Below are 27,407 nucleotides of genomic sequence, written 5' to 3' on the forward strand. Positions count from 1 at the left end.
TATATATATATATATATATATATATATATATATATATATATATATATCACACACATCTATTTCTGTGTATTTGTGTGTGTTTGTGTGGTTGTATGTGATTATGGGCACATCTAAGTGCAGAAATGCTCGAGTGTAGATGAGGGCACTGGATCCCCTGGAGCTGGTTTTAAAGATGCGAGCCACCTAAACATGGATGCTGGGAGCCAAACTTGCGTCCTCTGCAAGAGCAGCAAATGTTCTAAACCACTGAATCATCTCTCTAGCTCCCTGTTCCCATTTGTATCAGGACCCTCTTCCTGCCTGGCCACAGTGTCTCTCACTTATGATCCCCCTCCATCAGCAACCTGACAAAGTCTCCAGCCCGACCAATGCCCAAGTATTCTCGGTCCCATCCTGACAGGGTTCATGGAGTCCAGGACAGCACTGTTTCTACAGGGTGCTTGTAGCTTTTAGAGGTAAAAGCAAATTAAGAGGAGAGCACACACAGAAATCACCATCTTTGACAAACCATAAGACAATTCTTCTTCAAATGATATGTGCACAACATTGAAAACATTAGGAAGAACCTGGGCAATGTTACTACAGTATGAATGTGAGCCACGGTAGCTAATCGGTAGAACGTGAGCATGTGCCTTGGTTCTGCTTCTGCTAGCCTGGGGACTGGACAGATGGTTCAGTGGACCCAGGTTTAATTTCCAGCACTCACATGGCAGCTCACAACCACCTGAGACTCCAGCTTCCGGGGATTCCAGTGATCCTCCTGCCTCAGCCTCCCAAGCAGCTACCTAGGATGACACCCATGGGCCACCGCTCCCAGCTATATACACCCACATTGGTTTTACAAGACAGGGTTTCTCTGTGTGTGGCTCTGGCAGTCTTGGACTTGTTTTGCAGACCAGGCTGGCCTTGAATTCAGAGATCTGCTTCCCAAGTGCTGGAATTAAAGACGTGCACCACCATGCCCAGCTGTGAATTATATTTTCAATGACAATTTCAATGACTTAAAGACAGAAACCAAAAATTCTATTTTTAAGTGAGCAAGACTTAGATTTTTTTTTCAAGACAGTGTTTCTCTGTGTATCCTTGCCTGTCCTGGACTTGCTCTGTAGACCAGCCTGCCCTTGAACTCACAGAAATCCACCTTCCTCTCCCTCCCAGAATGCTGGGATTACAAGTGTGTGCCACCTTACCTGGCTAACAAGATTTAGATTTTATTCTTTTGTCCCTTTAACAAATAATAAAAAAAAGAGTTCATGTATGTCAGAAACTTCTAATAGGCCATTTGGCTCAAATGTTTGGTAGGTTTTAGAGTCAAGACTTCCAGGACAGAAACAACCATAAGAAATGGGTCATTCTAAGCGACTCCCCATGTCCCAGTGCCCTTGGGGCATATTTAAGTGATCCTGACAGCAGGAGACCATCTTGATCACAGTACCCCACTCCATGTAAGGTAATCAAGGGCTGAGAAAGCCTCAGAAATACAAAGACAGCTCCTGAACCAGTGTAGCCTGGAGCCCACTTCCCTGTCGCAGCTGAGAAGAGGGAAAGGCCAGAAGCCAGTTCTGACCATTGGGGTTGTCAGCCCTTCTGGGGTAAAGCCAGTGTAGTCTATGCTTCCCACTCCTACTTTCCTGCCACTGAACCCTCAGCGCACACTCTCACCGTGGCAGTCAGCATAGTCCCCATGCCCGGGTGTGTAGTATCTGCACAGCCGGCTCAGCAGCAGACGGTAGTGCACAAGCCTCTGGACGGGCTTCACCAGGAACGTGTTGAGAGGCAGGTAGCAGACCTTCTGGAGCTCGAACTCCTTGTAGACTGCCTCCAGCTTTTTATACTGTTTTGTGGCCTTTTCCAGTTCTGTTAGGACCTCATCATGTCTCTGGAAGTAGCTAGTAAACTCCTAATGAGGCACAAAAGGCGAATGTGTAGGTAAAGACATGCTGGGAGTGGAGTGGAGTGTCAGTGAGAAACAGCTCGCCTGCCTGGGCAGAATCCCCAGGGTGTACTTCTCATAATAGCTGGGAATGCTGACAGGGCACAACAGGGATGAAGAGTGTGGTATGTACAAGCCAGAACATCTGTTTCCACAGAATTCCATCTTTTCCTGTCTAAGAATCTACCCCGGAGTGTACCGCAGTCCATTCCCAGGGGTCAGGGCTCCTTCACAGCTGGTCCTCACACAGCCACTGCTGAATGGTCCTTCCCAGCAGTCTTATGTGCTTGAGGGCCACAAGCCTTTACTCAATTTATGGATAAAGAACCAACCTCAGAGGCTAGGAGAACTAGAGCTCATCTTATGGGCACACTGAGCTCTGGGCAAGAGATAACCTGCAGTTGAGCCCTGCCCTGGTGCAGTGCCGACTCGGTTATTGGAGAGACAAGGGAACTATGTTTTGGGAAATTCTGTCCTGAAAAGATGATATTCTGAAGGGATTCCTAGGCTGAGGGGTACCCTGCTGTAAAGGTAACAAAGCAAGCAGGGGATTTTGTTTCAGCCATTGGGTTCTGAAGAGAGTTCTGTACTGGATAAAAGCATGATTTGAGGGCAATCCTGTTTGAGAGTAATGCTATGCTGAAAATGTGTTCTGAAGATCACGGCTCTAGAAGGAATGTTGCTCTGAGGGTGGCTGTTTTGATGGGAGCCCAGTTTATAGGACCCTGTCCTGGGGGTTAGGAACCTATGGGAAAGAGGCAGCTCTGAGGGAACCTCCTCTAAGAAGACCTCTATGATGAAGAGACTCTCTTGTGAGCATAAGTCTCTTAGGGGAATCATGCTCTGAGAGTCCCACTCTGAAGGAAATCCCTCCCAGGAACCCCTGAGGTGGGCTATGTTTTTATTGGGATACTGTTGAGACAATGCAGAGATTAAATGTAGAACCTTGTTCAGGGGACAGTTTTGAAAAGAATTTTACTCTTCAGAGTCCTGTGCCGAGTGGAGAGTTGAGGCACACGCTGTGCTGTCCTTGATCACCCTCTTCTGATCACCCAGCTGCAGGGAGGGGAAGAGGAACCTGTTCTTGGGAATGCTGCTGTGAGGGGAACACTGTTATGAGAACACAGACGTGCTTTCACTCAAAGCTTCACTCTAGGTCTGGAGTAGCCTGTCTTGTTCACATGCACAACTTTAAGCTAGGCCTGTCTTACCTTTAACTGACACATATTCCTGAGGAGAATGTCCCCAATCCGTTGATGATCATCTTTTAAGTGGGTACTGGGGGGTCCTTCCCTGCATTTAGAGGAACAAGAAGGTTTATAAATCCCATGAAAGCTTATGGGAAATACCATGATTTTATGGTAAAAGGTTGCTGTAATCATAGCCATTTTTTTGAGATGGGGTTTGAATATGTAGTTGAAGTTGGCCCCACATGTGGTTCTCCTGTCTCTGTCTACCTAGAGCTGGAATCATCGGCATGTGTCATTATACTATACCTAGCTGTCACAGCCATGAATGATGAGGTGTTCTGAGATGGAAAAAATTTAAACAGACAGCAACAATTAAATATGATGGTAACCAGGTGAAAACTGATTATTTTTTATAAAACTTGCTCCTATTCTCTTTTCTGGAATAGGATAAACGAATTTGTTGTTATTAAAGTTTATTCTGTCTGGCCCAATAGAGATCTGCAGTACATGTCAATAAAATAATGGTTGTTCTGAATTAGTTTCTGAAGATGGGGATTTCCTGCATCAAGTGGCAGTGTCAAAGGAAGGGGCTACCCAAGGAGAGTTCAGAACTCGGAGACTGCATGTATAGACATCCCACCCAAGGTGCCACCAGAGTGTGCAGCAGAGGTCTAGGAAATGGGAGCCATCCATTTGGACATTTCAGTTTCCTGTGGAGGGGGTCAAACAAGCACTACCACCAGGCACACCATTTTTACCAGAGTGCCAGCCTCTGCTCCACCTCGTGCAGGAAGCCTCTGTGGAACTCGTAGACTGGATCGATGTTGGAGAAAAGCAGGGTCATCAGGGTTGCAGGCATGGCATCCTCCTTGACCACCATACTTCGAAACCACTACGGGGGGGGGGGGGGGTTTGGTATGATGAGAGGCTCAGCTGGGGACTAAAAGGCCAGGCCCCTGAGGGCTTGTGACCTCATCTTACCAAGCAAAGTTCCTCCAGTTTTTAAAGACAGCTTTATAAATAAGTGTTCCAAGTATTCTCTTTGTTGACTGTATAGTTTTCAAATATAAACAAAACAATTCTAGGTCAAAGTTTTCAGATGGATATTTTAAGCTTTACAGCTTCATAAGACAAGACATCAGCATTCCTTTTTGTTTTGTTTGTTCTTGTTTTTGCAGACAGGGCTTGTCTGTGTAGCCCTGGATGTCCTGGACTCACTCTATAGACCAGGCTGCCCTTGAACTGCCTCCCTCTGCCTCCTGAGCGCTGGAATTAAAGGTATACACCATCACTGCCTGGAAAGACATCAGCGTTTTAACATGACTCAGGCATCATGCTGTAAAGCAAATACACTCAATAGAATTTACATAACTAGGTCTCAAGATTGTCAAATATATTTTTCAGGATGGAGCATCTGTGTGTATATCCAAAACATATTAAGAAAATAAAAGAGATAAAGGGCTAAGTTTTCATACCACAGTAATAACTTCTAAATCCTTCAGATATGTTCGTTCTGTAGCAAGGATCTCCTTGGCAATGAAATAGGCCTCATCTTCTGGCATGTGCTGAAAGAGGCAGAGAGAACCATAAGTGTATTTCTGGGGACATGTTGCCCTTTCACATTCAGGGAGAGCCTGAGGTTTATAACATGTTCTGCTCAAGCTTACAGCATTTTTGGAAAATCCTGTCAAAATTCCTAAAGGGATTGACTGTAAAAGAAAGATTCATTTTATTAGGATACGGTATGCCTGAATGTATGTTTGTGTACTGCATGTGTACAAGTACCTGCAGAGGCAAGGAGAGGTCACTAGATTTCAGTTACAAGTGGTTGTGAACCACCTGATGTAGGTGCTGGGAACTGAATCTGAGTCCTCTGCAAGAGCAACAAATGCTCTTAACTGCGTAGCGGTCTCTCCAGCCTGGAGATTTATTTTTCTCAATATCTCCCCTTAAAATATGTTATTATTTATAGAAAATGATAGCTATTCAAATGTTAGTGTATGTAAATATAACTGAGACTTATTAGTTTTGTAATGAAGTTATGTTCCTCTTATCACTGCCATTGCTGAAGCTGGTTAACAGACATAAAACAATGAGGGTATGTTTAAACATGTATGCATATGATTAAGGGCTGGAGAGATGGCTCAGTGGTTAAGAGCCCTGGCTGCTCTTCCAGAGGACTCAGGTTCAAATCCCAGCACCCAAATGGTAGCCCACAACAACCTATGACTCCAGTCCTAGGAGAATCTGACAGCTTCTGTGGGTATTACATGCACATGGCACACATATATCCATGCAGATAAAATACCCATAAACATAAAAATAAATAAAAACATGTATTTATATGATTAAAAAATTGAACTTGGGCTAGAAATACTCAATATAAAAAATAAAATTGAAAATTAAAAAAGAATTAAACTTACCTCATTAAAACAACAACAAAAACCACCACTACCCATATCAACAAATCAAGAAACAAAAAATTAAAAAAAAAACCTACCAGTATATATTCTGAGTGTGCCTATGACAGTGCTGCGCTAGCTGATACACTTCCTGAATGTGGAAACAGACCCCAATCCAACTCCAGGCTTGGCTGTCAGCAGCCTCCCTTATGCATGCTAGCATAAGACCTGAGGTGGATCTGTCTGAGAGGTTTGTGAATCTTCATCAGGGCGTCTGTGTAGTGTACAAGTGCAACACTCCAAGTCAGAGAATGGATGCAAACCCTGGCAGAACACAGTCGTGGGGAGTACAAAGTGGAAAAGGCTGAAGGCCAGGAAGCATATGGTCAGGTCACAAACTCACTTGGAGTAGACAGAATGGGCCAGCAAAAAGGTGACAGTCAAGGAACAGAAAGTGATGTGAGATAGTAAAGGGCCCTCTGGTGCTCTGGAGTGAATGCACTGTGACATGCTTGTATGCAGGAAACCAGCACAACTGGAGGGGCAGACAGGAGTCTCAAGAGGCCTCTTTACAAGTCCAACGAGATGGTACCTGTGTGAATGTGCTGTGTGACGGACAGAGGCAGCAAGAAGGACTGCAACAAATTCTGGCCTAAGCCAAGGGACATATCAGCTGGTGAAAAGGCTGAGGTAGTTCTGGGAGGAAGAAGAGAGACTGAGTTGGCACCAAAATATGCAAACTCAGTTGCATACGCTTCATGGGCCATATAAGGAAAAGTGGCCAAGGGCATCCCACTGGAGGCCCATGTTTAGGGACTGTATCTTCTCTTCTGTGGCCTTGATTTAGTTCAAGACAGGCTGCCATTCTCTCCCACAGTCTCTAGAATAAAGGAGTAATGAGGTGTGTTTCTCTTGGAGCCCACAGAATAGTGGCTGCAAAGGTAGTACCCTCTACCATAAGAAAGATGTACCAATGTCCTCCAAGAGCCCAGTGCTGCCATCCTCTCCCCAGAAGCTATGTATAAAACCTATCAGCTCTTCTCAAACGACTGGCAGCAATATGATAAGCCCTGGTCCCTGCTTCTACCTCTTGATCTCTTCATGTTGTTCCTGGAGTGTGGCCCTTTCCCCAGCAGAGCAACTCACTTTGCTAACCTTTCACATTTTATTGTATTCTGTGCCATGAAACATTAAAAAAAAAAATTCAAACCCAATGACATCTTTAAGGAAAGTCTTACATCCCCTGGCTTGACATTTGTATGTCATAAACTTCCAGCAGTGAGAGCTGGCCTAAAGACTCTCACATCTATGGTGTGGTGACTCAGCCTTGCACTCAGGACAGAGGTTCTTGATGCTCACTTTGCTCACTACTGACCTTGGCCTAGAAAAAGCACCAGTTCGAGGGAGATGGCCTACTAACTGCAATTCTGTCTGAGGCCCAAAAGCACATCTTAATTCTATGTGCTATGGATACAGGTCCCCAGAGTCCCACTCTTCACCCATGTGACAGAAAACGAGCCAAAGCACCATCCAACAGCATCAGTGAGAACGATCTTTCCAGGTGCCACTGGTAGTGACACGGCACTAACTGCTCTGCCACTGTACTTTCAAAATTACCAAATCAAACCCAAGCGAGCTGACATGCTGGTCAGGGATAGAAGGATGGTGAGGGGGCAGCCTAGGGGAGATAGCACCTCTGCTTGTTTTTGCCACCTCTCACCAGGATATTACCGTCTCCAAGACCCATACAAAGAAAAATACTTCGACCATCGTTTGGCAATCCTACCTTATGAATATTGTTGCTTTCACCAACCACTATTACAAAGGAATAAAAAGACTGCAGGAAGTGGGGCTGGAGAAATGGCTCAGTTATTAAAACACTGGTGGTTATTCCAAAGGACTAGGGTTCAATTCCCAGCACCAACATGGTGGCTCACAAACAATGTAATTCCATTTCCAGGGGATTTGATGCTCTCTTCTTGCCTTTGTAGTCACTGCACATATGTGGTACATATACACATATGCAGTCAACATACTCACTTACATAAAATACAATAAAAATATTGCATAAAGTACAAAACAGTGCAACCAAGGGAAACAGGCTGGTCCCTCCTCCCAGCAGCAGGCTTGCAGGGCCATGCATTCCTTATTTTTCCACACAGCTGAGCAGCTAGATAAAAACTTGAGCAGGCCTAGGAATGGATGGGGGTATTCCATCTTTAACTCATGCCCATATGTACAACAAATTGGAACATACATTGTCCAGATCCTCCAGGAGAGTCATCAGTGGCTTCAGTTTATAGTATCAGAAGAGGAGAGATTCTGGAGGAAAGCTACTCTATTTTTGACTCAAAACCAGACTTTGCTCAGTGACTCTGGCAGGCCTGTGAGAGATTGGACTGTCTGTACTGCCACACTTACCCATGCTTGATTCTGGCTTTATTAGGTAGACTAGCTATGCAGGGCTGTCCAGACCAGAGCTGAATACCAAAGGGCTGATGCAAATCTCTCTCAGTGGTAAAGCAGCTATCACCTCCTGGAAAGCATGTCTCTGTGAAGGCTAAAGGTGGTCTTTCCCCAGAGGGTTTAGGAAGGTCTTGCCTGCATGCCTCCAGAATAGCTGCCTTTTAACTGTCTCCCCCTCTTCTGGTTCAAAGGACTGCTCCCAGACAAGATGGGGGTCCTACAGGATCCCTGGGCACAGAGAAAGGAGTTTCCTGCATCACACCTTGTGGAAATGGGTCCTGTCCTACCTGCTGAGGGGCCTCAAATGTCCCATAGGCCCTGCTTTCCTCTGGGTAATTCAGGCTAAAATATTGCTATACTTTGGATTTGGACTGTCCCTGAAATGTCTACATGTAAAAGTCCAACTCAGCACTATGGAAAGGGGGTGAACTCCAGGAAGTAAGACCCACATTGGGACATTGGGGGCAGGTGTGTCCTCAAAGGGATTAATGGGTCTGCATTCCCTTTTGTCTTTCAGGCCCTGGCCATGAAATAAATGGTTCTGTTCCATCACAAGCTCCTCCCATCAAGATATGTGTTGCTCTATGGCCCAAATAGCAGAGCATCAGGCCATGGGCTAAAACCACCAACATTGTGAGACAAAATACAATTTGCAACTTCATAAATTTGATCTGTCAGGTGTCTCTGTATAGTTACAGATAGCAAATACAGACAGGAAGCTTAGGCACTATAAGAACAGCACTTTTCAGAGCTGGGCAGTGGTGGCACACACCTTTAAACCCAGTACTCAGGAAGTAAGGCAGGTGGGATCTCTGAGTTTGATGCCAGCCTGGAACTGCAGAGGAAGCTCTAGAACAGCTAGGACTACACATACAAACCATGTCTTGAAACACCAAAAAAGAATAGCACTTTTCTGTCATAGTACCTGAGACAGGTCCCACCTACTCAGCCCCTATTACCCACCTGGCTGATGCTCAAATCCCCTACTTCATCCTGTTGTGATCTCCTAAGAGATCACACTACTGGCTTTCTGGTTCTAATAGTGAGGTCCACTCTCTTCCCAAACCTTTCTTGTTTGATTGCCTGCAAAGCTGTAACCCCAGGTTGGCTATCTTAAGGCAAACTGGTTGCCCCTGGCACCTATGAGTAAGTTGGACCTGCTTGGTCATTCTCTACTGCATATTCAAAATGTGCCCTCACTGCGGAGACCTAAAAGTGCACTGATAACCTTCTGCCATCAACCCTATGTCCTGCCATGAAGCCCAGGACCTTCTGCTTCAGCTACCACTACCTCTAATGTTGGCCAGGTTCCCTTCTCACCTCTGAAGTCCCACTCAAGATCCTCCTGAGCCCCAAACAACCTTCCTTTTGCAACCATATCTCCAAGCTGTAAGCGAGGAGAGAGGGAAAACAAAGAGAGGCAGTGAGGCTCTGCAGGCAATGGCCTGTCCCTTTCCCACCTACCTTCAGGGTCCAGCCTAACGCTTAGAACCCATAGGTGCCCAAACCATCTGTTACACAACAAGTGTGTGTATGTGAACAATGGAGCCTTGAGTTCTAAGACTGCCTGAAGTATCTCAGACAGGCATTTACTGATGGTCTCTACCAGGTTTATGGGGTGTGAGCAGAGTCTTTTCCTGCCCACCCTGGGGCTCCCCAGTTAGGGTTTGCAAACCTGGCCCCAGCAGCACCGTCAGTCTCAAAAGTGGCCCACCTTGTGTTTCTGCTCTTCCTGGTTGTCCATCCTGGCTGTGCCAGCACCACTGAGGACAGGGCTTAGAGCAGGGGCTGATCCCTGCTCAGTTGTGCTCAGAGAGGCCTGAAGCTCAGGGCTCAGGCTCAGTTGGCTCTTCAGGCTGGAAGGAGAAGGCTGAGGACTATCCACAGAAAAGCCTAGAAATGAATGAAGTAGGGTGGAGCAAAAATGAGAACAGCAGTGAGGTCAGCCTCCTTCGCACTAGACTAGGAAGCTCATGCTGCAATTCGCTTTTGTGGAAAATGTGTGTGGTCTGTCACACAAGCCCTAGACACGACACCAAAGAAAACACTAGCTGTCCTGTATCAGAGACCAAGCGACCTCATGGCCTGGGTTGTATCTCAGGGGCTTCTTTGTGCTCCAGAGGAGTAAGCTATGAGGAAAACAAAGCCCCACAGTATTGGGAAGTCGATGTCAGGGACCCATGCCATCACCAGGCTGCCCACCTAATTCTAGGCCCATCTTACTAATGATTTATTAAAAAGCTAGGTTACATAAAGTCATTCATTTCACAATTCTGTCTTCTAGTTGCTGAACTCTTTACTAATGTGTAATTTTTTTCTGTTGGTCTTTCATACCAAAATAAGTAACTACTTTTTAACTTTCCTTATTAAAATAGCATTTGCTTTTGAATAGATTAGAATTTTTAGCCTATTTCCTAGGAGGCTAATGATGAAGCATAATTCATCTGGCAGTTTATAATAATGAAGTTTCTATAGAAGGCTGAGGCAGAGGCTCATGGATTTAAGACTAGCCTGGGATACAAAGTAACATTCTGTCAGAGAGAGAGAGAGAGAGAGAGAGAGAGAGAGAGAAAGAGAAAGGAAGAAAGGAAGGAAGGAAGGAAGGAAGGAAGGAAGGAAGGAAGGAAGGAAGGAAGGGAAACAAGCAAGAAAGATTCCATAATTTCTGATTATTAAATTTTAAAGATACATTAAAAATAGTATTTTTGTTGGAGACAGGGTCTCAGCCAGGTTGGCCTCAAAATCACTATGTAGTAATTCCACATCCTGCTGTTGACATATCCTAATGCTCAGATCACAGCCAGACAGCACTATGCTCTAAATGGTGTTTTACAGGAGAAATTTAAATGTTATTTAGAAAGTACTGAAGATGGAAGTTTACATTTCCAGGCGAAAAGTAACACTGAAATTACCACCATTTCTAACTATGTTCATTAAGTACCTGAGTTTTTAACATGTTTGCCAAGAAGCCCCACCAACTGGGCTTCCCCACGCCACCATGACTGCTTTCAAGGGAAGATTCTCAGGCTCTGTTGATTAGAGTCCTCAAGTGAAGTCCTCTGTAGTGACCAGTTTATACAACCAAACCTTGGTTACTTTACTTACAGCTCCTAAATGCATGAGGCCCCCACTCCCTGGACCAGCACAAGTGCCTGGGCAGGGCAGCTTCCGGTGTGGCATGCTGGAGCAGAGGAGGTCCTTATTTTCACATTGACAAAGTCAGAGATCTGCAAGGACCTTGCCTGCTGATGTTCTGACAGCATTCTGATAGAATTCTGCTGTCGAATATTTCACAGGTCATATTTTAAGTCAGGAGAAAACATTCATTGACATAGAGAACCTAGACAATGTTACTATATAAAAGTTTAACAACCAGTTTATTAAAATTTGCTTTATTACACATTTAATAGAAACATGCTAGATAACACTGATGATATAAAATTAAACCTGCCACCCAAATGTTCAATCTTTGTCTCTTTTGAAGGAATCAAGGTAGAGCCGACTTTTCTGTGCTTCCCTGAAGCATAGATTATTTTCTGTGTTGACTACATCCCAAAGATGTACTATTTAAAGCTTATGCTCCAAAGTCTTTGTCACTGGTAAGTTAGAATTGGAAAATGAGGTCCTTTTATGAAATTAAAATTCAGAGAAACTCCAGAAGCTATGAGTAACTTATACTCCACAACTAAACTGTTTAAAAAATATAACAGCTGTGATGTTTTACATTCAATTATGAAAATTTACCCATGTTCCTACTGTTCATCACACTTGAAGATAAGTCCAGAGCAAGTTCTAGTGGACAGTTACCAAAAAGTTTCTGGAATACAAAAGAATACACAGAGTACAGCCCAGCCTGTAATCTCAGTACTTTGTAAGCCAGCTGCACTACACAGCAAGGCCCTGTATTGAAATTGAACAAAACAGCACTCCCCACCCAAAAATAGAACAAATCCAAACCAAACCAAATCAGGCAAACCAAAAAAGGTTACCACAAAAAAGGCTGGAAGGATGGCTCTGATGGAAGGATGGTGAAAAGCATTTGCTGCTCTTCCAGTGGATCCAGGTTTGGTTCCTAGCACTCACATAGTGGCTCACAACCATTTGTAACACCAGTTTCAGAGGATCTGATGCCCTCTTCTGACCTCTGTGGGCATCAAGCATGCATGTAATACACATACATGCAGGCAAAATGATCACAAACATAAAATAAAAATAAATAACTCTTTTAAAGGGTTGCCACAAATTCCGACATTAATTTTTAGTAGCAGGAGGGGCCGACATGCAGAAATAGTGTACTTCAGGCACCATCAAATGATGCACTTCTAGGATGCCATTAAGGTCGGGAGTCAGTGAACAGCCAGTGTGAAGGAACTAGCCATTAAGGCAGGAGATGAAACTGCCAGCAAACAGCCCTTTCGTAAGTACTCTGTAGAGAAGGGAGACTCCATTTTGGGATGGGTTTGGTTCTATGGAGGTTAAGAATCACCACTTAATACTATCACTGTAGATATTTTCTATTTTATAAAAAGTTATCTCAAAATTTAGCACATAATCTTAAATGTACAAAGTGCCATTAAATTTTTTTTTTTACAGTTAAACCTGTTAAGAGAAAAAAATTCAAAATCATTCTTGAAATTACACTAACACAAACCATCATAATGTTAAATAATCTGGGTCTGGGACTTAGTGGAAAAATATTTATCTAGCACTTACAAGGTCCTCAATTTGACCTCCACCAAACACACACATGCATGCACACTTACACACACCACTACCACCATCACTACACCAAAAACTCTGGGGAGATATTTTATCAAGTAATTGGCAGTAAACATGTAATCTTCTAAATGTGGTTGTGGTATGTTCTCTACGCTCTTCTAGCACAGTATGGTTCTGTCTCTGGAGCCACCACTGTACATAGCAGAGTGTGTGTGTGCATGTTGAAGGGTGGCTAGCCAGGGAGCTTTCCAGACAAATCATGAAGTCAGAGCCACTGGGGTTCTCTGACTCAGTGTTCTTTGACCTAAAAGACAACTGGGCTAGCAGTTCTTCCTTTAAAAATCCTCTCAACTTTACTAAGACATTGTTTGTTTTGTAGACAGGATCAATAATATAGCTCAGGCTGCCCTCAGAACTCCTTGATCTTCCTGCTTCCATTTCCTCAGGACTGGACTTACAGGTGTAAGGGGCATATATGAGTGCACAGCTAAAGGGTTGTCTCTAGAACTCTTAAAGTACCATATATCAAGTTTTAGGCGCTAAGGAATCTGTTTCCTTAATCGACATTTCACTAAAGAGACACTCTTAAGTATCTGTAGAAACACACAAGGTCCTCTGTCAAACAGCCCAGAGAGTGAACAAGCCTTATCCTGAGCCACCCTACTGGAAAACTCATTCATTCCCAGCTTTTGATGAATATGCCTACTCTCAGAGAATCTTCAACTCTCCTACTGCAGCACGAAGGATCAATTTTTAGCTGAGGACAGGACTGAGTTCCTTGAAATGAAGAGGCATGAAGAGCAGTTGTGGCCCTCTGAGCTGTGCCTGTCTTCGAGAAGGTCCAGTTGCCCACCCAGTGCTGCACGGGCTATAGGTGGGGGTGGCATTTAACACTCTCAGAGCTGCAAGTCACAAACTTGTCTTCACAGGGCACTTAACACTGCAAACCGTCAACATTTCTGGCAGGTGGTCTATTTCTTAAAACTTCTCAAAATATGTGATAATTTTTGAAATGTTATTTAAAATACAATAATACACTTGTGTGCTTACCTTCATGTTTTCCTTCAAGAAATTGTTTTTGGTTATCTAACTAGAGGTGAAAGATGATGAAAAAGAACTTCACATTTAGAGGGAAAAGAAAGTGTACTTTTATTTCATACCTTAAGGTTCTCCTTTTAAAAATGCTTTAATAAAACAATCTTGAACATATTTGCCTAACAGTAGAGGAACATCTCAGATCCTACCCAGCAACACTGAAGGTCAAGTTGAAGGCTGAGAATAAGAGACACAAGGAAGAGAAACTGTGACTTGACTAGTAGACTGTTAATTTCAGAAAGAAAAACATCCCCACAGAACTGACTGCATAATGCAAAAAGTTAAATGTGAGTGTATTTGATGAGTTAGCAGATACTGTTTCTGGCATTACCATTGGACTGGTTCACAATTTACTTTTATGTAACAATAAGTGGTTTAACAACAAGTGGAAGATAGTGAAATGGTTAATAGTTCACCTCCCTATCTTGATAAGGAAATAAGGAAGACAAAGACACTCTTCCCCAGTGGTCACCTTGGCTTGAAGGTTCAGCAGTGCTAAGATAGTACTAGTGTTTCGGGACCCCCAGGCTAACTCCTCAGAGCCAGCAGCCCCCTGGCTCCTCCTCACAGCACCCTCAGGACAGCAGACACCAGCAGCCTCCTCAAAAAGTAGCCCAGGTTGCTCATTGTCCCTTCGCAGGCATGCCAGACCTACTACCAGGACTCAGGAGCCACTATCAACTGCCAGGTCAACCTGGAATGTCACAGTCCAGGCTCAGGCTCGTAGCGTCTCAGTGCTGTGACTGTGATGGCGTGTGGCTCTAAGCTTCACTACACATACTCGCTCACTAGGATCTTACAAGGAGAGGAAACCCGAAGAGGAGCTGATAAAGCTACAAAACCACTGAGGTAGCTCGATATTCCTTCAGGCTGTCAAGAAATCAGAATGAAGCAACTGAGAGTGGGCTGAAGGTGTGCTCCACTTGAGAGAAAGAGTAGCAGTTGCTGGAGCTGTACAAACTGACAACTAACAAAGACAAGACAAGCCCACTTGTGGGACTTCAGTAAGACTCATTACCTGAATGAGCAAGTAAATTCCAACAAAAAACTGGGGATCATATGATAACTTGTACAAGGTCAGAGGTCCCAGTGTGACATGGCTGAACAAGTGCAACCAGGGCATAGCAGTGGGAGCCCAGCCTTAGGCTGAATCCCTTGCAGCTGGCGTCAGGTAGTTATGCCTGTTAGGACTTAACGAATATTGCATGAAACACCAACTCAAGTTCTTTAATTTCAAAAAGGGGGAGGGAAGGGGGAGGGGGGGAGGGAAAGATCAAGGAGAAGGTAGAGGAGGGGAAGGAGGAGGAGAGGAGAGGCAGGATACTTGCTACATTATGTGGTTTAATTTTGCACATGGACAGGTGGAATTGAAGTTTGGTATTTTTGTTTTAATAAAACTGATTCCTTGGGGGTTAGGGGTTTAGCTTAGTGGCAGAGCATTTACCTTATATGCATGATTAGGTCCTGAGGTCTAGCCCCAGGACCATTACACAATACAAAAAAAACCTCTCCAAACCTTAAACACACTTTTGTCTAAAGCCGTTAGAAGCAACCTGTGACAAGTCAAATATAAAGAGTCTACAGAGAAGACTTCATTAGAGAACCATCATCAGAAGCCGCACAGTTAAAAAAAAAATGTAAGGACCTTACTGGTTATGCCATGTCTATTAGATGCAGAATTAACTCAGGTCAGATGACACACAAAGTCCCAGGCCAGAGCCCCCAGCTCATTTCTGATCAGCTTTCTCCCTGGAGACCACAAAGTAGTTATTACTTAATTCATGTGCAGCAGGTGCTAGAGGGTAAGGGCATGAGCAGGGAGTAGGCTGTGTGAGAGGAGACCTGAGCTCCTGAGACTCGTCTCTTCTCTACGGGAAGTGAAGTGCTGCTGCCACAGGCCTCTGCTCTGCGGAAAAGCACAATTGCTAGGCTTGCGCCTCCTACTCCAGGCTCAGGGTCAGCCAGCCACTGGGGCCTGGAGCTGCGGCTCTGGGCGGCACCTCAAAGAGCTAGGTGCTCAAAATATTTCCGGCTAGAAGGTGGGCACAGGCTGCCTATACCCCCAAGGGATACAAGAGGCCAGAGAAGCAGCAGAAAAACCTCTGTCGATGAGTGGGAAGTTGCCTAAAACTGCTGAGCTCTGGGGAATAAGTACTGTGGTCCAGGACAGGTTCTAGCCCATGGGAACAAATGAAACCTGTGTCCTGGTCTTCAGGATGAAGAGTTGGCAGCACTTCCTGTGCAGAATAAAGCATGTCTCCATGGTGTGCATCCAACACTGAAAGTGCAAGGCTTGCACTGGTGGTGTGTGGTCTGAGCACACGCCATAGGCTGCTCTACCCAGCTCTGCCACACTGGTCATATTAAACACATCAGACATAACAGAAAGGCACGGAAAGTGTGCTACGACAAAGAAAAAGCAAGATACCACCCCAGCCACTGGCCTTCCATATCATGTCCATTACCATCATTACCATACCTACAGTGAGGCACGCTGTGTAAGCACCATGGTGCCTGTTTGCTGCTCAGGAGCCAATGAAAGAAACATCAGTGAAGGGTTGTATAAATATGTACTTATTTCAAGGATTGATGTGGAATAATCTGTAATCTAAAACTCTTAAGTAGAGGGAAAGAAAGCTAAAAGCCCATGTAAAAATTCATAGTAAATATTTCCTTATTTTATTGAATGATTAAAAAAATGTCAGTACATATCTATAAATTTATAAATGGTGATTTTAGTGGAAAACAATTTTTATAAGTACCACAAACTAGACAACAGAAATGTCTCTTTAAAGTGACAATAAATTCAAATGCATAAAGAAATTCCAGCTCCACTTCTCTTCATTTCCTAGAAGAATGAATGCATATGCCTTCATCCAAAAGATAGCGCTTTACACACTAGTGGACACTGTGGCATTGGCTACTGCATGGAAGGAGGTGACAATGTCTTCACCTGTAGCAGTGCTCTTGCCCTGAGACAAGAGCCAGAGTGCGACCATGGCAGATCAATTCCATGGACTTAAGAACAAACAGTAACTAGTGAATGCTAACACTGACTATGAAGTAACTATTCTAGTAATGGACATTCTGATGGTCTATGAGCTGGAGGGAGGATATACAGTAGCTATCAACATCGATTGGCATGTTAACACTAAGAGTTAAGACCATGTGTGTGCACATTGCTGTGCTACTGTAACCACAGTGTGGGCAATATAACAATCATTTCTCAGGTAGAAGAGTGGAAATTTCATGAAAATACAGGCCTCTGTTTTGTAGAACTAAAGCCATCAGAGAGGATGGGATCATTGGGCATGTCAACAGTGGAACCATGTAACCAACATGTCTAGAAGTTTTCATGTCACATTCCTGGATGTGTTAGTGCCCATCCCTTGGTCATTCTCACTAATAAAACACAAGTGCTGATGAGAACAGGGCATTCTAATCTAATGCCAGACTCAGACAATGCCTCTGCCATATAAAAAGGCACATACATTCCCTGATGGTCAAAGGATTATACAGTACCAAGCACTGCAGCTCTCTAGTAGAGACAATGTTGCTACCATGTAACTATGCTCTTAGTCTTCAAATATTCATAGTGGCTTATATAAAATACTGAGACTTTGGAACTTAAATATAAAAATAGACTTGGTAACTAATAAAGATGTATCTAAGGCAGAGTACACTGTTAGTGGTGGACTTCATGGCTAGTACAAACACTGCTGGATGGTGGCCTTGCACTACAGGGGACAGCTGCAGGGTTCTATCCTCTATCAACACCAACATACTGGCTACTATTATCTCTGTGAACAGACCTGACACTGTCACCTTTCTGCATGGACACACTCCTAAAAGCCACCAGGACACCTACGCAGGGAGGGAAAACTAGTCCCTTTAATAAGGTTCTGGATATAACTAAGGAGACCAACAGACAGAGCTGTCAACACTGGGTAGCACTTCATCTACTCACTTGGAGGACCTGTTCCAGACCAGGATGTGCAACTCAAAAGATGAGTTCACCTCCTTCAAACTCAGCATCTTTCCCAGTGACTAGTGATGTGGGCCATAGCCCAGGCTGGAGCTACTGGCCAACACTGGCAGGTGAACCAAAGAAAGGCTCAATGCTCATTCTGGTTTCAGTGGCTTCAGGTCAAACTGCAACTTTTTCTAAAGCGAGAGTAACATGGTAGCTCAAGAGCAGCAAGGAAAGGTGTAATTTGTGACAGGATATGGTACCCTTTGGTTTTGGCCAGAACACCTGCACACTATGGCCTACTGGAAGGGAAAGGTCAGGACAGTGTGAGAAGGAACCCGGAAGAAGGCACAGCTGATGAGTTATGAACATTCTATAATATGTTTAAAATTTCTCCAAATTAGGCCAAAAGGTGGCCCTTAAACAGTGTTATCCCTAAAGTATCTGGGATGCTGGGTTTGTACCAAAGCTGTTCTGCTCCCTTTCCCACTGGAAGTCATATAGGGCTATGGAGAATGGAATAAGGAATGGACCCTAAATACCTGGCTGGGCTCCTGGACTAGTCCAAGCTTTGGGACCTGCGGCAGCATCGCTAGCCTGGATTTCCCTACAAGGCACGGGCTAAAAATAGAGATATTCTGATTGAAACATAACAGGCAGACATAGGAAGCAGATCATGGCTGTCTCCTGACTTGAATAGCTCAAACACTGAACAAATTGTGACTGTTTTGAGACAGGAATCTCACTATGTAACCCAGGTTGGCCTTACACTGATGATCCACTTACATCTGCTTCCGAAGTGCTGGGACTGCAAACACACCATCATGCACAAGCATTTTGAAGATAACTGGGTTAACTTACGCATGTCCTCAGCATTAGGTGATAGCAGGGAACTATCATTTTATACGATAATGAATGTGTAGGCTCATGTAAGAAAGCACCTTGTGCTTCAGAATTCTGTGGAAAGGTGTAATAAGCATGCCAGGCTTCTCTAAAATGCTACAGCTTCCAATCAGAAAGCGCATAAGAGGCCAAGGCAGAAAAACCACAAGTCCAAGGCCTGCCTGGGCAGCTTGCTTAGAACTTACCTCAAAATAAACAGTAAAAAGAAGACTGGGAAAGAGTACTTGCCTGACCTGCAAAGAGCTAGTGTTGCAAACTCAGAAGAGACAGAGTGGGTATGGCCAACTCAGAAGAGACAGAGTGGGTATGGCCAAATGCCAGCAATGTGGGGGGGACTGAATGGGACAGAACAGAGGCGTATTGTACCTCTTTTCTTGCTTTTGTGTATTTAGAACCCCCCAATGCAAGACTTATCTACAGAAAATGAGGTTCCATTAATAGAAATAAAGAAATAACAACACCCATTTTAAAGGAGGCCTACCAGAAGAGGGCTGACAACAGAATTCACTGAGAAGCTCCAAGGGGAGGTGTGATAAACTCCCACTTGGTCGTGTTTTGTCTGCTGGGAACAACCTCTTTCCCTAAGCTTTACCATGACTTAGTCAGCCCAGCCTGGTAGGGTGGGCTCAACCCTGCCCAGATACTAGGGTGGGCTTGCTTAAAAACCAAGTGAGCCCAGGTTCAGTCCCTAGCACTGGATGTGGTGTAGCATGCACGCCTGCAATCCAGGCATTGTAGAGGAAGAGGCAGAAGATCAAGACATCTTTGGCTAGACAGCCTGGAATAGAAGGGTCTCAAAAACCTAACCAACCAACCAGACAAAAATCAAAAGTGACAACTTTGATGCTTCACAGCATTGCCACTAGTTAAGTGAGAATGGAGGAGCAGGGTAGTCTTCAGCAACCACATGAATACTAAGGTTCAAGAACATCATGTTAAAGGTGATATGTATTAGTCCTTCCCCATTGCACGAATCCAAGGTTTACTTTGGGATGACACCCTGGGAGAGAACCAACTGTCTCAAGCAGTTCTGTTCTAAACAGTGTTACACAATATGCATGGAAAGCCGCATCCTTGCCTCTAAGAAAAAGGAGGCCAGAATAAACAATAACAAAACACACAGGAAGCACTGATTGTCTGGACTAATAAAAAGGAAGACTGTAGTTTGCAGGTCTAAGGAAGCTACAAAAATGAAAATACTACTGGGCATAGTCTGTAATTCCAGGATTTGGGAGGTTGAGTCAGGAGAATTGCCATTGAGTTCAAGGCTAGCTTGAGTTATATGAATTCCAGTCAGCCTGGGCTACACAATAAGAACTTGTCACAAAGACCAAAAGGAAAAAAACCAGAATACATTTACCAAGAGCCTCCTTGCTAGAATCTAACAATACATTAAAAAGATGAATGCCCACAATGCCTCAAAGAGCAGTAGTTACTCCATATAGCACAGAGCCAGACTTCTCGAATGAATGGTTAACATTCCCAGAGGAGGCTGGGGGTGTGTCTCAGCCACAAAGCACCTACAGAGCATGTTCAAGGGCCTGGGTTTACATCAGAAAAAATGATTTCCACAGGACATTTTGAGAAGAAAATGAAATGTTCAATGCATATTGCACTGCTAGATAAGATCAGAAAGAACAACCACCACCAAACCAAACAAACAAGACCTGCAGTCACCTAACCTGTGGACCAGGTAAATATAGCCCAGCACTTGTGAGATGCTGGCTCTCATGTCAGTGGCTTATCCTGTTTATACAATGAACATCAGCCAGGATCTTCGGAGAACTCTGGAACATAGTCCTCCATATAGCATCTATAGGGCTACTTTAGCAATTGCTCGCTGGGCCTCTTACTGCTTTGGGCATGAGCCATATCTGCAACAACATCTACTGGAAACAGCTAGGACTGTATATTATAGGCCACCTAGTGGAACCCAACATCACTCCTAGAGAGAGGATTCAAACTCCTGTACATTCTGAGGCATTTGTTATGTTCTCATCAATTTAAACAAACATCTTGCTATGGCAGGCAAAGAAATGACTCTCCTGCACTGGCTTCTATTATGACCTTAAAAGCTACTTGGGGGTTTGGCTCTACTTGGCTACAACCATGTTACCTATTACACCTGCAATTACGATGACCAGAAGGAAGCAAAGCACCTCACACTTCCACAGTGGCTTTTAGACCAATGCCCGTGCAGGCCCACTCGAAATAGAGCATAGCCTTGGTCTCAGGTCAGTAACAGGAGAGTCCAGGGTCAACTCTGCATGCAGAAGTCTAGTCTCCACTGCCCTTCCTGGGGTTAGGATGCTATCAAGGGATTCTGCAGAGATTTCATACACTGTGCTGGCTGCACAAACTAAACAAAACCTACATGTTAACTGATCATGGGAAGCATGGGTCATTTAAAAAGCAGCATTAAGGGGCATAATACACAGTCTACTATGGATGAACGGGAATCTGAACTGCATAATATTTAAAATGTATAGCACCATTTTTTACTTGATTTGAAAGCAAGTGTCAAAAAAGCCAATGTTGCAGAGGCCAATTCATCAGTCACTACAGGGAATGGTCAGAAATGCTCTTCTACTTTAGGGTAGATGTGTAGGTTTTAACATCACTACAGATGAAAGCTCTAATAACCTTGACATTCAAAACAGTATAATCTACCAGTAACTAGAAAAAAAAAAACCCGACCAACTACCATGAACTTATTTGCTTGCTATGTCTGAAGGAAAGGATTAAGAGTTTCTTTATAAAGGAGTTTGGAGGGATCAAGATGGGTTTTTATCTATCTGTTTTCCTGAAGTAGAACTCTTTAAATTGGGCTGAAAACTGAAAGGGACTGTCTCCCCATTTGACTGTGCAAAAGGGTTGCTGAAGAAGAGGTTCACATCCAGTGGTGCCTCAGTCTCAGAGTCCCATGAATCTGAGTCTGTGCTGCTAGAGTCTTCAGCTGTTGTGGGTGGGTAGCTGAGCTGTTCTAACTGGTCAATAATGTCAGAGAACTGGAAGGCAGAGCTGGACTCGGAGCGGACTGAGTAGGCTGGGAAGTTGACCATGGAGCTGGCCTCAGACTGATTGGCTGAGCTAGACGTGTGCAGAGAAAGCCCACCATGCAGTGGCATGTTATTAAGGGAGCTATTATCAGACTGGTTGTTCCTAAGTGAGCTAGTTTCCGAAGGACTCAACAGGCTCTGCATCAGGCTAGCCTGTGCTTTCACCTCAAACAGCTCTGAGGTATCTGAGGGATGTACATTGCCATTGAAGTCACTTCCTTCCCCAAACTCAAAATCATCTTCTACACTCATGTCAACTGCTTCGGTAGAGTATCTATCTGGGCTGGACTGGGCAGACTCTGCATGCTGGAAGGAATCTGGATCACACAAGGCAGGGGACCCAGTGCCCTGGACAGGTAGCAAGGACTCTTGAAGGACTGAAGAACTATATGGGAAAGAAAATGCCTCAGAACCTCCGGCAAAGAAAGAGATGTCTGCTGGGTCATCATCTATGAACTCTTCAGACACCTGCAGCTGTGCATTTGTCAATGTGAAAACAGGGATCCCTCTGAGGCACTGCCGGCCACCCTGGTACTCCCCACTGGGCAAGCAGGAGCCCACAGAAAACTCATCCTCACTACTGTCATTTCTACAAACAGCTTTGAGTCCCCTACTGACCCTCCCTTTGTTTAGGTCTAAAGCATTGAGACTCTGTCCTCTGGAGCAGGCAGAACCATGGTTGTTCACAACACCACAAAACCCGGCACCTGGACCAGGCTGGAGCACAGGGGGTCCAGGGAGATGGGCCGACTGTGTGCTGGGGCCTTCAGATGATGATGCTCTGCTTCTCCTCTCTGCTGCTGTGCTCTTGATGTGGGGAGCCTGGGGATCCACAAGGGAGCTGCTGCTGTCCTTCAGATTGGGCAGACCAGGAGGGGACAAAGAAGAAGTAGGGAGTGGACAAAAGGAGGCATTTGCTGAAGACAGGGAGGCAGAAGTTCTCAAGCCATCGGTGAATGAGATGCTCTGGGGGTCAAAATTAAGAGAAGAAAAGAAAACAGGAACATATAAAATTATAAAGCACTACTGGAAATCGTAAAGCCTTTTGGGAAGTATAAAACTTCCAATATATCCTTACTACTTTTCTTGGGAGGGGTACCTGAGCAGATTTCCTCTTTCTCAAGAGGAATTATATTTGTTTTAAAACAGTCTCATTAAAGTTTCGGCTTGTCTCAGACTCTGAGATTATAGATGTGTACCACCATGTCTGGCTTAAAAATGTACAGTGCTGTAACTTGACCCAAGATAACAACATGATCTTGTTTTCTGCTTATAACACCTTGTAGCCCCCCCCCCCCCCACCAAACTCTTGTGGTGCCAAATGTCATAGTAAAGAAGAGAAGCTCCCATCGAGAATTAGATGACATGCAGATAAGGTATTTGTGGTAGCCTTAGTCATCTTAGGTCTATAAACAGGTATGTTTGGGTCAGCTAAAGGGCCCTCCACAATGGTGGCGACACCAAATGACAAGTACAAGTTGTCCTGGCTCTTGAGAGGTAGAGATTTAATATCAGTATGGACTGGGTACACTTATCAGTCTACTTATGACTGCAATGGAAGATATCACTGATTAGGATGCCTCTTGCTAACATCAGTGGTTCAAGAGCTCTGGGACATTCTGAAAGTGCTAAAGTGTCCCCAAGAATGAGTGAAAAGAGGCTTACAGCAGGGTGAGAAAATACTAAGGGGCAGGGTAGGAACCATACTGTGGCTCCTCATTCAGAGGTTGACTAGACTAAAATACACCCACACAGAACTGAGTATTTCTAGGGCAGTATGTCCACAAGCAATACAGCTAGGTATATACGTATCATAGTAAGGAAAACAAACAAGTGCTATCTCAGGAGGCCCAGTAACTAGCCTTGTAGAAATAAAATAGCTGGTTATGATTTAAAATTGATCTATTTTTTTCAATGGTTATCATATTGTGGTTTTTATTTTGTTTTGTTGAGGCAGTGTCTTCCATGTAGCTTAGGGTGGCTTGAACTCATGAGCCTCCTACCTCAGACCCCCAAGTGTTGAAATTACAGGTGTTATTCACCATGCCTGGGATGTTGCCTGGGATCACTCAACCACATTTCTTTATTTTCTGTGGCTTTTAAAATGAATAAGTAAAAATAAAAGCTTAGATGTAATTTCTAGGCTATCTATCCATAGCCTTCCATACCAGGTGACAATTTTATAGTCCTGGCTCTTGAGAGTTAGAGATTGAGTATCACTAAGGTGTGGATAAAATTCCATTGAAAGCTAAGGACATCCAAGAACTAAGGTATAGGGCCCAAAAGACGCTCTTGGAAACTGTGCTCAATATAAATACTAGACCACCAACAAAAATGAGCAAACACTGCACAGCATGAGCTATAAGCACAAAACTAGAACAGCACAGGTAACAATTACATAATGGTACCTGAGAGCAAGATTCATGCTTGAGCGTGGGAGTTAGTATGCAAATATGAACATGATAAAAGACTGTTCTGCGGCAGTCCTGAAACACAGATTAATCACTTACAGTTTAGCACAGAAGTGTGGAGCAGTGACATCTCATGGGCACATCCCTACCAAATGTTCTTCCATGAGGAACCTGTGCACAATTATGTGCATCTTTGCTCTAATATAACTGAAATCTGGCCAAACACATCCTGCTTTCTAGTTTTAACAGCAAGGATAGTTCCATGCTTTGTCTCCTTTAGCAGTCCTTTAAGAGTGGCACATCAGTCCACCACCTGGAGAGGCTATAGTCACCTGCACAGCTGGTTTCCCTAGCAGACTACATAATGTTATGCATAACGCTATGACTCACAGTGCAGAGCTCATAGCTGTTTCATCACCTGAAGTCAGAAGTGTGTGTCATATCATGTGAACCTTCTTACAACACAGCAGAGGACTTCTAGAAGAATACATCCTGGTAATTAGTACTGTTATGGTTTCCCCTGGAAAAGACTAACCTGTTTAGGAAGATCTGTAGTCAGAGCATGAAAAGACATCCGAGTCTTACTGTGTCGTCTGCAAAACAGAGAATATGCTGTGAGGGTTAGATCTATCTCACCTCCTATCTGCCACCACCCACTTGTGATGCCTGTTCCTAGAACTTCAAGTCTGTATTACATCCATGAAGAAAAGCTCACATAAGAATATGACCAAGAGTCAGGCATGGTGGAGTATGCCTTTAATCTCAGCACTCAGGGAGGCAAAGGCAGGTGGATTTCTGTGAGTCCAAGGCCAGCTTGGTCTACAAAGTGAGTCCAGAATAGCTAAGGCTACACAGAGAAACCCTGTCTCCCACCCCTGAAAAAAGAAAATGACCAAGACATGGTGGCAAGCTAGAAATGGGCAGAATAAAAGGAATCAGTAATTAAAATAAAAAAGAAACCCAAAAGGAATAAGATTATATATGCATACTACTAGAAAAGCTCCACATGCATTTTGTGGTTGCTTACCATGCTATCAAGGTTACTGTTAACTGTCCACCTGACAGGATTTGGAATCACTGAGAAGGACACGCCTGTGAGGGGTAACTTAGCTTATGCCTGTGAGAAATATGCTGCTTATGTTAACCTCCCACTGTGAATGGAGTCATTAGAATGACTTGAGAAGGAGAGTGAGCTGAATACCAGCATCTACCAGCCTGCTTCCTGACTGGATGCAATGTAACCACATACTTTAAGGGCCTGCTGCTTTGACTCTCCCACTATGACTGACTACAACTAGGAAATGCAAACCAAAATAAGCCCTTCCTTCCTCAAGTTGCTTTTGTCCGGTACTTTATCACAGCAACCGAAGAAACTAAGGCACCATGTGAAACCATCACATACAAAATGAGCTATGCAGTTCAGAAACTATAAATTGATACCTGAGTATGAATACAATTACTTCCATGAAGATATTACAAATCCATCTTTAAAAAAAAAACAAAAAGAAACCAGGCAGTGGTGGTGTTGCATGCATGTGGTACCCAGACAGGAGTGCAGGCAAAACACCCATATACATAAAAATGTTTAAATATAATAGATAATTTAAAGGCTCACACTTTGTATCAACACCAGAGTTTACCTTTCATATGGAATTCTCTTCATCCCACCATCTTTGACATAATCTACTAGTTGTTTCTGAGTTCTTCCACTACAAATAAAGGCTCAGTTAAAATAAAGCAGTAATTCACAGCATTACCTTTTTAGAGTTAAGAACAGAAGTAAGACTGCCCATCCTCTCCCAGAAACACATGTAATTAACTCAGCTATAGTTTAAAATAAGTATAGCCAGTTTTCTAGCCAGTTTTTGCTAAGCCTATTTTTCTCATACTTTTAATGTTTGAGTTTTTTTTCTGTTTTGTCCTTTACAAGAACTACTCTAAATGCAATTATCTGCCCAGCCTACAGCATCTCCCTCCCTTCTCTCCCCCTTCCCTCTATCCAGCCTTCAGTCCTCCCTGTTGAAGGACAGCCCTACCTGTATCTGAAGGAGGAGCCCCTGCTGAAGAAGACAGCTTTTGCCTTTGGCTTAGGCTGGTCAGACAGTCTGAAAAAGGTGTGGTACTCCACACATATCTTCCAGAAGTTCTTACATTCATCTCTGCTACCCAACAAGAACTCTAGCGTGTCCTGGTAGGGTCCCTAGAACAAAATACAAAGGTTCAGGAAGCAAACACAACAATAAAATCCTACAGAAGAGAAAGCAGGTTCTGGAAGCAGATCCTGATACAGGAAGCTTCAAAACCAGAAATTAGAGCCAGACATGGTGTGTCATGCCTTAGACAACTACAAATTACAGTTTTGAAGCTCACAAATATCAATAAGATGAAGCCACTGCTGTCCTACAAATGAAATTCTGAGTTCTAAGACCTTGTGCATTTTGAACCTTCAGTTTATGTTACCAATTCACTTTGATTCTTCTACTTAGTCTTAAAGTTAGGTGTTTAGAGATTCAAACGTGACTTTAAAACATGCCATTCCGGTAGCTGCTTTTGTAAACTGTAGTATTTTTCTTCTACCTTCCCAGGAACACATCTACCTTCTAAGAAACACTTACAGAGAAAAGGGAAGCCTTTGATTTGCACCTTTTCATCTAGAGAGAGTAGAGAACTATTTAAGTAATAAACATCAGATCACCCTTTCTTTTGTTGGGGCCTGTTGGCATGGGACTATAATCACAGCACTTGGGAGTCTGAGGCAGGAGAATCAGGAGTCTGAGGACAATCTGCCTGATACTATCTCATAAAAAGTAACAACAAAAACGGCCAAACCACCAACAAAGCAAATACACAGACACACACAGACAGACACTTTCAAGGCCCTACTAAAGTCAATATCACTCCATACTTCATGTGAATGTGGGATTGGACAAAAGCCCCATGTGCTTCTTGGGGGCTTAGACAGAGACATTCTTCTGGCTGGTCCAAGAGCTTTGACTCTCCTGGGACTGGAAGTATCTTCAAGGCCACCCAGGCAGCATCTCAAGCTCCAGCTTTCCATGGCCTTGCTGATCTCCTGTTTCCTAACTTCCTCTGAACACTTTTAACTACTTCAAGTATTGAATTTACCAGATGATCATACTACACAGAGTTACTTTTTCTATTTCTAATCATTCAGTGAAACAGTGGTTATCAGCTTGTCAGCTGTTGCTGATTGACATCTCTGAAAAAAGGATGTTTTGATTAGACTGATCTTGCTATA

The 27,407-nt window shown here is 43.8% G+C and overlaps 1 protein-coding gene across 1 annotated transcript in view; it reads right to left on the reverse strand.

The window, feature by feature from the left end:
• Positions 1-27,407, reverse strand: part of Farp2 (FERM, ARH/RhoGEF and pleckstrin domain protein 2) — a 104,540-nt gene that overhangs the window by 12,089 nt on the left and 65,044 nt on the right. The window contains exons 10-18 of the mRNA XM_055616623.1: positions 26,185-26,348; positions 25,789-25,857; positions 24,684-24,741; positions 22,445-22,703; positions 9,706-9,884; positions 4,599-4,688; positions 3,882-4,015; positions 3,145-3,226; positions 1,663-1,900 (exon numbers count right to left, since the gene is read on the reverse strand). Coding sequence (XP_055472598.1) covers positions 1,663-1,900; positions 3,145-3,226; positions 3,882-4,015; positions 4,599-4,688; positions 9,706-9,884; positions 22,445-22,703; positions 24,684-24,741; positions 25,789-25,857; positions 26,185-26,348 — 1,273 coding nt within the window. The remainder of the gene's footprint in view (positions 1-1,662; positions 1,901-3,144; positions 3,227-3,881; positions 4,016-4,598; positions 4,689-9,705; positions 9,885-22,444; positions 22,704-24,683; positions 24,742-25,788; positions 25,858-26,184; positions 26,349-27,407) is intronic.

The sequence above is a fragment of the Psammomys obesus genome, unplaced genomic scaffold, assembly GCF_907164565.1.
Source record: "Psammomys obesus unplaced genomic scaffold, mPsaObe1.curated_primary_1811, whole genome shotgun sequence".
NCBI classification, from domain to species: domain Eukaryota; kingdom Metazoa; phylum Chordata; class Mammalia; order Rodentia; family Muridae; genus Psammomys; species Psammomys obesus.